At 41.5% G+C, this 15,166-nt stretch overlaps 1 protein-coding gene across 1 annotated transcript; it reads right to left on the bottom strand.

The window, feature by feature from the left end:
* Positions 1–13,104: 13,104 nt before the first annotated feature.
* On the bottom strand, positions 13,105–13,779 carry LOC138893928 (uncharacterized). The gene has a single exon (XM_070178598.1). It carries the CDS (start codon positions 13,777–13,779, stop codon positions 13,105–13,107), a length of 675 nt encoding a protein of 224 aa, XP_070034699.1.
* Between the last annotated feature and the right edge of the window lie 1,387 nt (positions 13,780–15,166).

Here is a 15,166-nt window from a genome sequence, read left to right as displayed (position 1 = left end):
TAACCCTCATTTTTTGAAATTAAATAGCCTGCCCAGATTTTCCCCTTTACGATCGCGGAAATACCCTCACGATCGAAAAGAACAAAGCTTACTGCCCTCAAGAAATGGCCTATGCGAACGCGTACACCCACCCGTGAATGCGGTGCTCAGCAACTCAAAACTACGCGATCGCAGACATGGACACGCGATCGCAAAGAACAAATGTGGGGACTTCCCCTTCCTTCTTCGCGGACGCGCCCCATCGCCCGTGTTCGCGATGCACAACTAACCAAAGATCTGCAATCACGTAATCAAACTCGCGAACGTGTTGCACAAAAATCCTCCTGCTAGAAATAACCCTACACGATCGCGATCACGATCCCCTTCACACGATCGCGTAAGAGGAAACCAGACACCAGCAAGTCAGCAAGTCCATAAGGCCAAACTCAAACCGGAATCAATCCGTATCTCACCCGAGGCCCGCGGGACACCATCCGAACATACCAACACATCCTAAAATACCATACAAACTTAGTCAAAGCTCAAATCACATCAAACAACAACAAAAATACAAATTGCGCCCTAATTCAAGCCTAATAAACTATTGAACTTCTAACTTCTAAAACTTGTGCCGAAACACACCAAACCAACGCCGATTGACCCCAGATTTTGCACACAAGTCATAAATGACACAACAGACCTATTCCAACTTCTTCAACCAAAATTCGAGCCCTGTAACAACAAAGTCAACTCTCAGTTAAACTTCTCAACTTTCCAAACCTTTCAACATTCCAACTTTCACCAATTCAAGCCAAAAAACCTACGGATCTCCAAATCAAAATTTGGACATACTCCTAAGTCCAAAATCACCATACAAAGCTATCAGAACCATCAAACCTTCATTACTCATAGGTCAACATCCGGTCAATTCTTTTAGCTTAGGCTTCCAACCTTGGGACTAAGTGTCCCAATTCATTCCGAAACATCCCAGGAACCAAACCAACCACCCCGTCAAGTCACATAATCATGATTGAACATAGAATAAATAATAAATGGGGGAACGAGGCAACAATACTCAAAATGACCGGCCGGGTCATTTCATTCTCCCCCTTTTAAACAAACGTTCGTCCTCGAATGGGTCTAGAATCATACTTGGAGTCTCAAATAAGTGTGGATAGCTACTCCGCATATCCCACTCGGTCTCCCAAATAGCCTCTGCGATGGGCTGACCTCTCCCCTGTACTTTTACTTAAGCTATATTCTTTGATCTCAACTTTCGAACCTACCTATCCAAAATGGCCACCGACTCCACATCATAAGTCAAATCCCCATCTAACTGAACCGTGCTGAATTCCAAAACATGGGACGGATCACCGAAATACTTCCAGAGCATGGAAACATGAAACACTAGGTGAACACTCGATAAACTAGGTGGCAATGCAATCTTGTAGGCCATCTCTCCAATCCTCTCAAGAACCTCAAAAGGGCCAATATACCGAGGACTCAACTTGCCCTTTTTCCCGAACCTCATAACACCCTTCATGGGTGAAACTATAAGCAATACCTTCTCTCCTGCCATGTAGGAAACATCACGAACCTTCTGATCGGCGTAACTCTTCTATCCAGACTGTGCCGTGCGAAGCCAATCCTGAAACAACTTGACCTTTTCTAAGGCATCCTGAACCAGATCCATGCCCAACAACCTAGCCTCCCCCAGCTCAAACCAGCCAACTAGAGATGGACACCACCTCCCATATAAGGTCTCATACGGAGCCATATGAATACTAGATTGGTAGCTATTGTTGTAGGCAAACTCTGCAAGCGGTAGAAAATGATCCCAAGAACCCCGAAATCCATGACACAAGCGCGTAACATATCCTCCAATATTTGAATGGTGCGCTCGGACTGTCCGTCCGTCTGAGGGTGAAATGCTATACTCAACTCAACCTTTGTGCCTAACTCTTGCTGTAGTGTTCTCCAAAACTGCGATGTGAACTGCGTGCCCCGATCAGAAATAATAAACACCGACACACCGTGAAGGAGAACAATCTCGCGGATATAGATCTCAGCCTACCGCTCCGAAGAATAGGTAGTCCCAACTGGAATGAAATGTGCGGACTTAGTCAACCGATCCACAACCATCCAAATAACATCAAATTTCTTCAAGGTCCATGAGAGTCCAACAACGAAGTCCATGGTGATACGCTCCCATTTCCACTCAGGAATCTCAAGCCTCTGAAGCAAACTGCCCGACCTCTGATGGTCGTACTTCACCTACTGACAATTAAAGCACTGAGCTACAAACTCCACTATATCTTTCTTCATTCTCCTCCACCAATAGTGTTGCCTCAAGTCCTGATACATCTTTGCGGCACCTGGATGAATGGAATACCGCGAACTGTGGGTATCCTCAAGAATAAAGTCACGTAACCCATACCCATTGGGCATACAAATCCGACCCTGCATCCGCAGCACCCCATAATCTACAATAAAAACCTCCTTGGCATCACCATGCCAAACTGTGTCCTTAGGGACAAGCAAGTGGGGGACATCATACTGACGCTCTATGATGCGCTCATATAACAAAGTCCAAAAAACCACGCAAGCTAGAACCCGACTAGGCTCAGTAATATATAACCTCTCAAACTGATTGGCCAAGGCCTTAATGATAAGTGGTGATTTTACCACTTATTCTAGTCTCTTTTCTTTAGTTTTGGTGTCTTTTAATTATAAAATGAGGTGATTTATGGTGTGCATTACTAGATTTTCAGGTAAAGGATGTCTCGAAGAGAATTGAAATTAAATAAAGTGGAATCGTGCAAAAAGAATGAAAGAAGTGCAAAACCTTCCAGTGAAATCGCTTCTGCGAAGACTAGTCCGCATTTGTGAGAAATGGTCCGCATATGTGGAATAAGGCATGTAAGGCAGAACTCGCACCTGCGAGTGGAGAACCACTTCAGCGGTTATGCTTCTGTGTGTAAATGTTCGCATATGCGTCCGCGCTTGAAGGCCAGTTATGCGGACACGCTTCTACGTGCTTTGGACCGCCTCTGCAAAACATCAATTTTCCACCATCATCGCTTCTACGAGCAGGCATCCGCATCTACAGAACCGCACCTGCGAGGATTCTTCCGCAGGTGCGGTCAACGGGCTTCAGACCTGGACACTTATGTCATTTCACATTTTCTTCATTCCAAACCCACAAATACACGACCTAGCTGATTGAAAACACATCTTTCGCATCTTGGGCAGTTTTTATCAGTTTTTGGAGCTAAGGTTTTCACACACACACTTGGGTCTTGAAGATTTGGAGCTTTTGGTTGAGAATTTCTAACCCATTTATGTTCAATTCTTCATATCCTTGCTTTGTATTGAATATCAAAGTGTGTAGTATTTTTTCCAGCATTTAAATCTTGTTTATGGGAATATTCATATTTAAAGTGTGGATTAAATACCTTGTTGTGCTTATGTATTGAACGATTTTTATTTATTATGAAGTGAGTTATTGTTTCTTTAATTATTCTTGTTCTTTAATGTTTCCAAAGGGATTAGCTAACCCTAGGACTTGCCCATTTATTTCGAATTAATTTTGAGAAAGATAATTTGGGGTTGGGAAAGATTAATTAACAAGAACTTGAGGCGTTAACCCTCATTTTATTGATTCTACCTAGGGATAGGATTGAACTACTTGTAGCCATATTCAGGTGTGCTTAATCTCTTAATTGTTTTAGAGATAATTCAATTAGGAAGTTTTGTTAGTATTCGGAAGAAGATAATATAGAATTATTACCCGAGGCTAATTAACATAAACTCGCTCATATTTGAAAAATCGTGAAATACATTGGGTTGTTACTTGAGTGTAAATTCCCAATGCATCCATGCTTGAAACCATTGATCATTTTACTTACTTTCTAGGTTAGTTTACATTTTTGCAATTAGTTATAAATATTTTCTCAAAATAATTCTAAGTGTTTGGCTTAGCATAATAAGTGATAATTCTCTTACACGCCTAATCGCCTATATATCGTTCTCTGTGGGGTTCGACCCTGACTCATAGTTGGGTAAGTTATATTGCATGCAACCGTGTCCATTTACTTTTTAGTAGTGGATATGGACGTCATCAAAATTGGCGTCGTTGCCGGGGAAAAATTTGGTATATTTAGGTTATTTGAGAAATAAGCGTACGTGCTTTGGTCCAAACTTGTGAATATTTGTGTAATTAATTTCTTATCTTTGTTAATTTTTCTTGTTTGTTTCTTGTTTATTTTCTTAATTTTGAAAAATGGCATCATATAATGAAAATTGGTCGGATGGTAGTTGTTCATACTTTTGATGACCCTTGTCCTTATTGTGGAGGACCACACTCATGTCAGAATTGTTTTAATTCTCTTGGGGGTGGATTGTGCGCACAATCTCAAACCCATGAGTAGAGTATTTGTGATAAGTGTGGTGGTCAAAATGTCCATTGGGATAATTGTGCTTATTTGTCCTTGCCTTCCCTGAACCCTCGCTATGATGATTTTACTTTTTGTGATAACAATTATAGGGATATGGAAGTGGATGAAAGTGAGCATGGTCAAAATGGAGAGTTCAAGCTCATGATCGAATGCGTACTTGAAGGTGGAAACAAAGAGCAAAATGCCTTGGAGGAGCTTTTGGAAAATAGTCTCCAAAATGATTTGCCGCTTGAAAGGTTGAACTTACAAATGGGAGAAATGCTTAAAGCTTTAGAGGTCCAAAAAGCCTCGGAAGTGAATGATAGCCAAAAACCTTCCTTAGAGATTAAAGCAGAAAATCCTTCTTTGGCACTTGATAAAAACCAAATTCTCAACCTCTCATCTCTCACATGAAAGCCAAGAAATGCAAAATGAAGCAAATGGCATTTGGCTTGATCATCTACTTACCACCTCCCATCGCTCGTGGTCACAAACTTGATTCCAAGTTAGGTGCCCAGTTCATATCCTCCAAGTGGAGAGAAAAGTAGTAAAGTTGATTTGCTCCGAAAGGCCTTCGCAGAGCTGTAGGTTGAAAAAAGACATACAAGTGCAACGACGGTAAATGCGGCGCTTGGTGGGAGGCAACCCATCATTTTCAAATTTTTTAGTCATTTTTGAAATTATCTTTTTTAGAACATCTTAGTACATTATTTTTGACTAATTTGCTATGTTTCAGATATTTTGGAATTGAAATGAGGAGTTTGAAGTGTAGGAGTGAACAAAAACAGTGGCTGCCCAGTTCTGGCATTGAGGAGTCCAGTGAACCTGCATCTGTGGATCTTTTAATGCAGATGTTGCCTCGCAGAAGCGCCCAAGGCATCGCATATGCGGCCATATCGCAGAAGCGATCCAATCTCCATAAAATCGCTCACGCAGAAGCATGATTAGAGATGTAGATGCGGTAAATGCGCAGAAGCGGTTCAAAAACCGCAGAAGCGCAGGCGCATAAGCGATTTAAAATGCGCAGGTGCGACACAATGAGTAAGTTTAAAGAGCTAGCCCTACTGTATCTCTCCTACAGGTAACAAAACATCTTTTCCCCCCAAACTCAAACCTCTCATCTCTCACACAAATTCTGCTTCTGCAATCCCTTGATCTCATACACATGCGTTACAGGTATCATCTTCAACCTTCTATTCTACATTTCTCTTCTACTCTTATTTTCTCTTTCTTCTTCATCTCTGATTTTCCATGGCCATATCCCCTAAGTTCCCCATTTCCGTTTGATTAATGTTAATATTAGGGGTGAGGAAATTGGTTGAGTGTAGTTGTGTGTGCTGTTATTGTTGAAAAGAATTTGGGAATTATGGGTACCAAATTGTTTAAAAGAATCAAAAACCACTCAGTGATTGTTATGTGTTCAATAAATTGTCCAAGAGAATTTTGGTTGTGAAGTGCCTTAAAATCAGGTTTAATCAAGTCGTGTAATCATATAGTGCACTAATTTAGAAGTCTTGAGTATAAATTATGTACCAAAATCATGTTTGGAATAATAAAAATTAAGCAGTTTATGGGTTTTTTGGAAACCATGATGAACACTACAGAAGCGGACATGTCACTGCAGACGCGGGATCGCACCTGCGATGTATATTCCGCAGGTGCGAGACTTGGCCAAAAGTCCCTTTTCGCAAATGCGACAGAATCTCCGCAGAAGTGGAGCCGCACATGTGAGGCTTTTTCTGCAGCTGTGGCGACATTGCAGTTTGTGCAAAAATAGTAGCTTTGCAACTGGAGCTTTCAGAGCCCATTTAGCTTGATTCTTTGGCCTAATTGCATTGTTTTGAATTGCTTAACATGATTATAATTCCCGACTAACTTGGTTTTTATTTTTTTAGGTACTTTAAGCTTAAAATGGACTCAAACATGAACGAAAATGCAGCGTTTCATCATGAAATTGAGGAAGAAGCTGAGGCGGAACAATTCGACACTAAATGATTTATGTATGCTAATTGTCATTGTCGATATTACGACAACCTTCTTACAAAGAAGGTCGTGCTTGAAAAGGGTATCTCCGAGAATAAATTAGCCGAGTTGCTTCTAGATTTTATGGCCGTCTACAGACTACCTACTGGTCTTGTTTCATGCCTACCCCGTGTAAGGCCAATGAGGAGTGGGTTCGTGAGTTTTATGCAAACTTTTAGCGTACAAACTTCAACGACCCACAACTCACTATCAGAGGCAAAATAATGAGGTTTGGAACTGAACAAATCAATGATATTCTAGGGCTTCCTGACCATCCACTTGAGCAAGTACAAGAAAAAGATCATTGCTCAAACGGAGATTGGCTAGTTTCTAAACTTTATCCAGCTGGCATGAGAGCAAAGTGCACAAAAAAGAGAGGGTTTGAAGTCTATCGACTCACAGCTGAGGCAAAAATGTGTCTCTACATTATCTGCAATAGAGTATCACCCTGTGGAAATGTTTCAGATGTTTAATATGGCACAACCTTGATGATTGCATGCATACTAGACGACCTTCATGTGAATGTCGGCCATTATATCCTTCAGGAGCTGAAAGAGTATTTGTTAGATGATAGCCCATGCTTGATGTTCCCTTCACTGATTACAGAGTTGTGCCAGCAGGCAGAGGTTGAGGTGCGTAGCAACGATCGGTGGTTACCGACCGACAACCCCTTTCATCCGTTTAAAGTAACGGGCGAGGGTTGTGCAGTAAAGAGCAAAAAGAGGAAAGTCACCACTGCTGCCAGACCAGAGTCTTCCTCACAGGCAGCCCTGCGTGAGGGACCATTTGGGATGTTGAACTCACAGCTTGTCTCCATCCGTGACTTAGTATAACAGCTCCCTAGTGGGCCCTCACACTCCCAACCTACGCCAGAGTATTTTACCAGGGAAGAAATGAAGACCTACCTGGAGAACCAAAAGAAGCAAGAAGAGTCGTAGGAGAAGTTGGCAGCTTCTGTTAGCAGGCTCGAGACAGCCTATGCCAACATGGCCAAGGCACATGTAGATCTTTAGGCAGATTTCCACAAGGAGAAAGAGAAAAATAAGAAGAATATCAAGTTCATGATAAAGATGTGGAGAGGCATCAAGGCCGTCTTCAAATGGGGGCAGCCAAACAGGAAGATACCGGTCGGGGACGACGATGATAGTGAAGAGTATTCCTTCCTGTCGAGTGCTGCTGATGCTGATACTGATGCTACCGATGATGATGAGGCTGAGAGCTCCACACGACAGTGATTAGCTTTTTCCCGCAGTCTGCTAGTCTGATGCAGACATCAGGGAGACCCTCAAACTACTCTTATTTTATCTTGATATTATGCAGTGAGGACACTGCAGTGTTTTTAGTTGGGGGTGGCTTTAGTTATATACCTTATTTGTATATTGATGCTTAACTTGTGCCCTTTCTGGGCTTATGCTTTTGTATGGATATTGTGTGCCCTTGCCGAGCTTGTTCTACTATTGTTTATCATGTGCCTTTGCCGGGCGTAATTTGTGATCGGTGATATAATTGTGGATTAGTCGCTTTTGTTATTTTATTTTATTTTTCTTTAGTTATTTATTTTCTTTAGTGGTTTTTAGTTATTTTATTTTTATTCCTTTAGTGTTTATTTTATTTTCATTACTAATTTTTAGTTTATATTATTTTTATCTCTTTAGTAATAATATACTTTTCAATAAATTTTCTTGGGTTTTCTTTATGCTACGGTTCTTTCCCGAGTAATATTTGTGTTGAACCAGGTGACTTTTCCTTATGATGGATGGCGTGACGACTTTCTTAAGGGATTGTTTTGGTATGTGGAGACTTTTGGATTGTTTGGTACTAATAAAATTAGTCTCTTGTATGTGAAGTGTGAATTAAGAATACCCCTCCGAAGTTTGGTTGTAAATTGAAAAAGTAAGTTGCATGGGGAAGAGTAATTTTTGTGATAACGTTTTGGCTCATTTGGTGACTCTTTGCACACTAGTTGGCATGATATTGTTCAAATTATTCTTATTAAGAAGTGAATTTGATCCGTCTTGATTAGGTCATGTGCCATGCGTGTTAGTTTTTGTTAAAAATAATTCTTATGTTTACTTTTATCATCTAGAACTTGCCCGGTTGGTCTTTCAATGCTATTGTTAATTATGTTTGGTTGGAAGGATGACCTTAGGCATTCTTTGTGATCTTTGAAAAAGCCTCTTTAGCCTTTCGAGACTACCATTGCATAAATACTATCACTAGTTAACCCCATTTGAGCCTTTAACCTTTTCTTTGGCTACCTCATTACGAGACTTTACCCTTTTTGTGAAATAATTCCCTCTTTTGAATCCGTCCCTCCTTGAATGTTAAGAATGATGCTAAAAGCCTAAGTTGGGGGTGTTGGTGTTAATTGGGAAATGGTGAAGATGTACATTGTGTGTAGAAGCATATACATCAAAGTTGTTTATATGAAGATACTCAAGCTCCAAAAGAAAATAGTTGTATATAAAAAAACAAAAATATGGAGTCTTGAGAAAATTAGAGAGGTGCTTTAAGGTGGTTCTATGTTGGTAACTAGATGTCAATAAGGGCTATGTGGTTTAAAAAGAAGCAAAGTGCAATAAGAAAAGACAAATGTGAGTAGTGTTCAAGGAGGGTGTAGTCACTTGTATCCCAAATGCTTGTACTACCCTTCACTAAGCCTACATTACAAGCTTAAAAAGTCCTTATGGGATCTCCAACCGAATGTTCTTGAATAGGCGGCGAATTAATATAAGGGCAAGCTTATAGTATGATATTTTGTAACACTTGAAATTCTTTGTTGAGAGTGAGTGTCTTTGTGCATTTGTCCCTTGTGTTGTTATTGTAAATATGGTAATTTTTGGACTTTCTTTCTTGTGAGGGAACATGGATTATGATAGATTGGTGACATTGATAGATTCCGAATTGTATAAATTGAGCATATGTAGTAGATTAGTGCCTTTGAGTCACTTCTTGAGGCTTGGTTGTTGTCACTTGATTATTTTGAAACTCCATTGCATTCTTGAATTTGTTTTAGATGAGAGAGTTATTTGGTTGAAATTCACATACTTGAGCCTAATTATTAGCACCAACCAAAACCATAAGTGTTGTGCTTAATTGAAGAATGTGATTTGAAGATGATAGTGATGCTAATTGAGCTTTAAATGTTAGAGCCTCATTAAGTATTTGGTTTTGATTTGCTTGGGGACAAGCAAAAGCTTTAAGTTGGGGGTATTGATAAGTGGTGATTTTACCACTTATTCTATTCTCTTTTCTTTAATTTTTGTGTACTTTAATTATAAAATGAGGTGATTTATGGCGTGTATTGCTAGATTTTCAGGTAAATGCAGTCTCAAAGAGAATTGAAATTAAATAAAGTGGAATCATGAAAAAAGAATGAAAGAAGTGCAAAACCTTCCAGTGAAATCGCTTCTGCGAAGACCAATCCGCATCTGCGGTCTCGCATCTACGAGAAATGGTCCGCAGATGTGGAATAAGGCATGCAGGGCAGAACTCGCACATGCGGGTGGAGAACCGCTTCTGCGTGTAAATGTTCACATCTGCTTATGTGCTTTTGCGCTTGAAGGACGCTTATGCGGACATGCTTATGCGTGCTTTGGACCGCTTTAGCGGAACATCAATTTTCCACCATCATCGCTTCTGCGAGTAGGCATCCACATCTGCGGAACCACACCTGCGAGGATTCTTCTGCAGGTGCGGTCAATGGGCTTCAGACCTGGGAACTTATGTCATTTCACATTTTCTTCATTCCAAACCCACAAATACATAACCTAGCTGATTGGAAAAACATCTTTGGCATCTTGGACAACTTTTATCAGTTTTTGGAGCTAGGGTTTTCACACACACACTTGGGTCTTGAAGATTTGGAGCTTTTGGTTGAGAATTTGTTACCCATTTATGCTCAATTCTTCATTTCCTTGCTTTGTATTGAATATCTAAGTGTGTAGTATTTTTTCCAGCATTTAAATATTGTTTATGAGAATATTCATATTTAAAGTGTGGATTAAATACCTTGTTGTGCTTATGTATTGAACGTTTTTTATTTATTATGAAGTGAGTTATTGTTTCTTTAATTATTCTTATTTTTTAATGTTTCCAAAGGGATTAGATAACCCTAGGACTTGCCCATTTACTTAGAATTAATTTTGTGAAAGATAATTTGGGGTTGGGAAAGATTAATTAACAAGAACTTGAGGCGTTAACCCTCATTTTATAGATTCTACCTAGGGATATGATTGAACTACTTGTAGCCATATTCAGGTGTGCTTAATCTTTTAATTGTTTTAGGGATAATTCAATTAGGAAGTCTTGTTAGTCTTCGGAAGAAGCTAATATAGAATTATTACCCGAGGCTAATTAACATAAACTCGCTCACATTGGTAAAATCGTGAAATATATTGGATTGTTACTTGAGTGTAAATTTCCAATGCATCCATGCTTGAAGCCATTGATCATTTTACTTGCTTTCTAGGTTAGTTTATATTTTTGCAATTAGTTATAAATATTTTCTCAAACTATTTCTAAGTGTTTGGCTTAGCATAATAAGTGATAATTCTCTTACACGCCTAATCGCCTACATATTGTTCTCTGTGGGATTCGACCCCGACTCATAGTTATGTAAATTATATTGCATGCGACCGTGTCCATTTACTTTTTAATAGTGGATTTGGACGGCATTACTTAACATCTGATGCAAGCGGTCTCTCACCAACAGGAATATAAGCAAGCTACCCATACTCATCGCCTTTCTACTCAAGGCATCGACCACCACATTGGCCTTCCCGGGATGATACAAAATGGTAATATCATAGTCTTTTAACAGCTCCAACCACCTCCGCTGCCTCAAATTTAGATCCTTTTGCTTGAACAAGTGTTGTAGACTCCGATGATCTGTAAATACCTCACAAGACACGCCGTAGAGATAATGCCTCCAAACCTTCAATGCATGGACAATGGCCTCCAACTCTAAATCATGAACATGGTAGTATTTCTCATGGGGTTGCAACTAGCGTGAATCAGAAGCAATCACTCAACCCTCCTACATCAATACAAACCAAATACCAATCTGAGAAGCATCACAATACATTGTATATGAACCCGATGCTGAAGGAAAAACTAGAACTGGAGGTGTGGTCAAGGTAGTCTTTAGCTTCTGAAATCTCTCCTCACACTCATCAGACCACCTGAATGGGGCACCCTTCTGGGTCAATCTAGTCAAAGGTGCAGCAATGGACGAGAAGCCTTCCACGAAGTGGCGATAATATCAGGCCAAGCCAAGAAAACTCCGAATTTCAGTAGCTAAAGACGACCTGGGCTAAATCTGAACCACCTCAACCTTCTTCGGATCTACCTTGATCCTCTCACTAGACACCACATGCCCTAAGAATGCCACATAACCGAGCCAAAACTCATGCTTGGAGAATTTAGCATAGCTTCTCCTCCCTCAGCGTTTGTAGTACAATCATTAGATGTTGTGCATGCTCCTCCTAGCTACATGAGTACATCAGGATATCATCAATAAATACTATGACAAATGAATCAAGATATGGCTAGAACACACTATTCATCAGATGCATGAGTGTTGCTGGGGCACTGGTCAGCCCAAAAGACATCACAAGAAGCTCGTAATGACCATAGCGGGGTCCTGAATGTCGTCTTCAGAATATCAGAGTCCTGAATCTTCAACTGGTGATACTTAGATGTCAAATCAATCTTAGAGAACACTCTAGCTCCCTGAAGCTGGTAAAATAAGTCATCAATGCATGGCAAAGGATACTTGTTCTTAATTGTAACTTTGTTCAATTGCCTATAATCAATGCACACCCGCATAATACCATCCTTCTTCTACACAAACAGAACTGGTGCACCCCAAGGCGACACACTAGGCCTAATTAACCCCTTATAAAGAAGCTCCTGAGTTTCTATTTTAAATCCTTCAACTCTGCTGGTGTCATACGATATAGGGGAATAGAAATGGGCTGAGTGCCCAGCACCAAGTCAATACAAAAAATTAATATCCCTGTCGGGTGGCATGCCCGACAGGTCCATAGGAAACACATCCGGAAAGTCTCGCACTACTAGACCAAAATCATTAGTAGGAGTATCAGCACCAACATTTCTCACAAAAGCTAAATATGCCAAACACCCTTTCCCAACCATCCGTTGGGCCTTTAGATATGAAATTACCCTACTGGGAACATAGTCCAGAGAACCTCTCCACTCGATCCTAGGCAACCCCGGCATCGCCAACTTCACGGTCTTAGCATGACAATCCAGAATAATATGACATGGGGACAACCAATCCATGCCCAGAATCACATCAAAATCAACCATACTAAGAAATAATAGATCAACTCTCGTATCCAATCCTCCAATGGTCACCACACACAACCGACACACACGGTCCACAACAATAGAATTGCCCACCGGCGTAGATACATGAACTGGCAAAACTAAGGACTCACGAGGCATATCCAAATAACGAGCAAAATACGATGATACATATGAATAAGTAGAAACATGGTCAAATAATATGGAAGCATCCTTGTGGCACACTGAAATAATACCTATGATCACTGCGTCTGAAGCAATGGCCTCTGGCCTGGCGGGAAAAGCATAGCATCGATCCTGACCACCACCTGATCGACCTCCCCCTCTAGGGCAACCTCTAGCTTCCTGAGACCCACCCTGAGCTGGTTGAAGTAACTGGTGTTGGAATCGTAGGCTGGGATATCTCCTGTGGAGCCCTACTCAATAGTTTGGGGCAATCTCTTTTGAGATGACTCAAATCCTCGCACTCATAGCAACCCCTCCTGATGGGCTGCTGATCTTGATAACCCGAGGAACTGCCTATAGAAATCTGGAAAGATGAAGCATGGTAAGAACTTTGTGATGGTATTGCACTGAATGATGATTGACCTGAACGAGCACTGTAGGAACCATGACTAACTAATGCAGCACGATGAACCGGACGTGCCATCTGAGCGGGCCTATAAGGACGACCCCTGCTGTGATGAGGCTGTCCTCCAGAAGAAACACCGCTGAAACCACCTGAACCACGAGGCCTTTTGGCCTCCCTCTCCTCACGCTCCTGGCTGTGAACCTGCTCTAGGCGCCTAGTAATATCAACCATCTCGTCGAACCTAGCTCCTGATGCAATCTCCCCAGTCATGATGAAACGTAGTCCATAGTTGAGGCCATCAATGAACCTCCTAATCCTCTCTCTCTCAGTGGGAACTAACCATATCTTGTGACGAGCCATCTCTGAAAATCTCATCTCATACTGGGTCACTGACATACCCTCCTGGCGTAGCTTCTCAAACTGCCCACGCAACTCCTCCATACGGGTCTATGGAACAAACTTCTCTAAGAAGAGAACTAAGAACTCATGCCACGTAAGTGGTGCAGCTCTGACTGGCCTGCTCAACTCATAGGACTCCCACCATATGAAGTCTAACCCCGACACCTGAAAAGTAGTAAATGAGACTCCACTAGTCTCCAGAATACCCGCTGTGAGAAGCACCCACTAGCACTTGGCTAAGAAATCCTGAGCATCCTCTGCCTCAGCCCCACTGAACGCTGGAGGCTTGAGCCTCCCAAACCGCTCTAGCCTCTTCTGCTCCTCGTCACTCATAGGTGGACCAACCTAGGCCTGAGCAGCTGCAACAGACTGGGATGGTAGTACCCCCGATGTCTGAAGTCCCTGAACCAACTACTCTGGAGTACGGGCGACAGGAGTCTGAGCAGCTCCCCCGGCCTGAGAATTGGCTGGTGCGGCCTGAACTGAAACCACCTGAGCAAGGCTAGTGCATACAGTCAATATCTGGGCCAAAGCCTTTTGAAGGCCTGCAATCACAATGGGCACAGCTAGTGCCTAAGCTGGTCCCACCGGCTCCAACCACATCTGGTGTCTTCTCCTGAGCTAGAGCAACAAGTGGCTCCAAAGGTGCTGCTCTAGCTGCAGTACGAGCTGCACCTCGGCCTCTACCGTGACCCTAGCCTCTCGCGACCCTAGCTGGTGGTATTAGTGTCCGTCTGCCCGATCCGGTCGCACGTGTCCTCACCATCTATGAGAGAATAGAATAATAGAAGTTTAGTTTCCAGAATTAATAAATCTGCATGACAAGAATACAAGAAAGTGAAGTTTCCTAATGGTACGGTAGCCTCTTGAAGATAAGTACAGACGTCTCCGTACCAATCCATAAGAATCTACTAAACCTGCTCATGACTCGTAATACCTATGAACCTATGGCTCTGATACCAACTTGTCACGACCCAAAATCCTTACCGATCGTGATGGAGCCTAACACACCGGCTAGGCAAGCCGAAACATGATAACAAAGGCAAATAGAACAATGGAACTTACAGAAATCTCATAAGACTGAAATCTCAATATAATAAAATTGCTAATACAAAGTAAATCCCCCAGAAACTGGTCAATACGGAGTCATTAGCTCTACAACGGAATACAAGGCTGAAACAAACAATAATTACACTATCTGAACTGCATCAACAATATGAAAGAAAAAGATAAGTCAAAACTGCGACCAAGGATGCAACTCTACCTCGCCTCTAGCAGATAGTCCAACAAGCAAGCCTACTGCTGATAACTGGTCCCCACACCTTGATCTGCACAAATAAGTGCATAGTGTAGTATGAGTACAACCGACCCAATATACTCAATAAGTATCATAATTAAACACGACGAGGTAAAAGAAGCACAACTCATT

The sequence above is a fragment of the Nicotiana tomentosiformis genome, chromosome 6 (genome assembly GCF_000390325.3).
Source record: "Nicotiana tomentosiformis chromosome 6, ASM39032v3, whole genome shotgun sequence".
Lineage (NCBI taxonomy): Eukaryota > Viridiplantae > Streptophyta > Magnoliopsida > Solanales > Solanaceae > Nicotiana > Nicotiana tomentosiformis.
This window is presented reverse-complemented; position numbering and strand designations above follow the sequence as displayed.

Bases quoted from the DNA above. Each gene is read 5' to 3' on its own strand.
- LOC138893928 (XM_070178598.1), bottom strand. From the start codon at position 13,779: ATGGAGGAGTTGCGTGGGCAGTTTGAGAAGCTACGCCAGGAGGGTATG.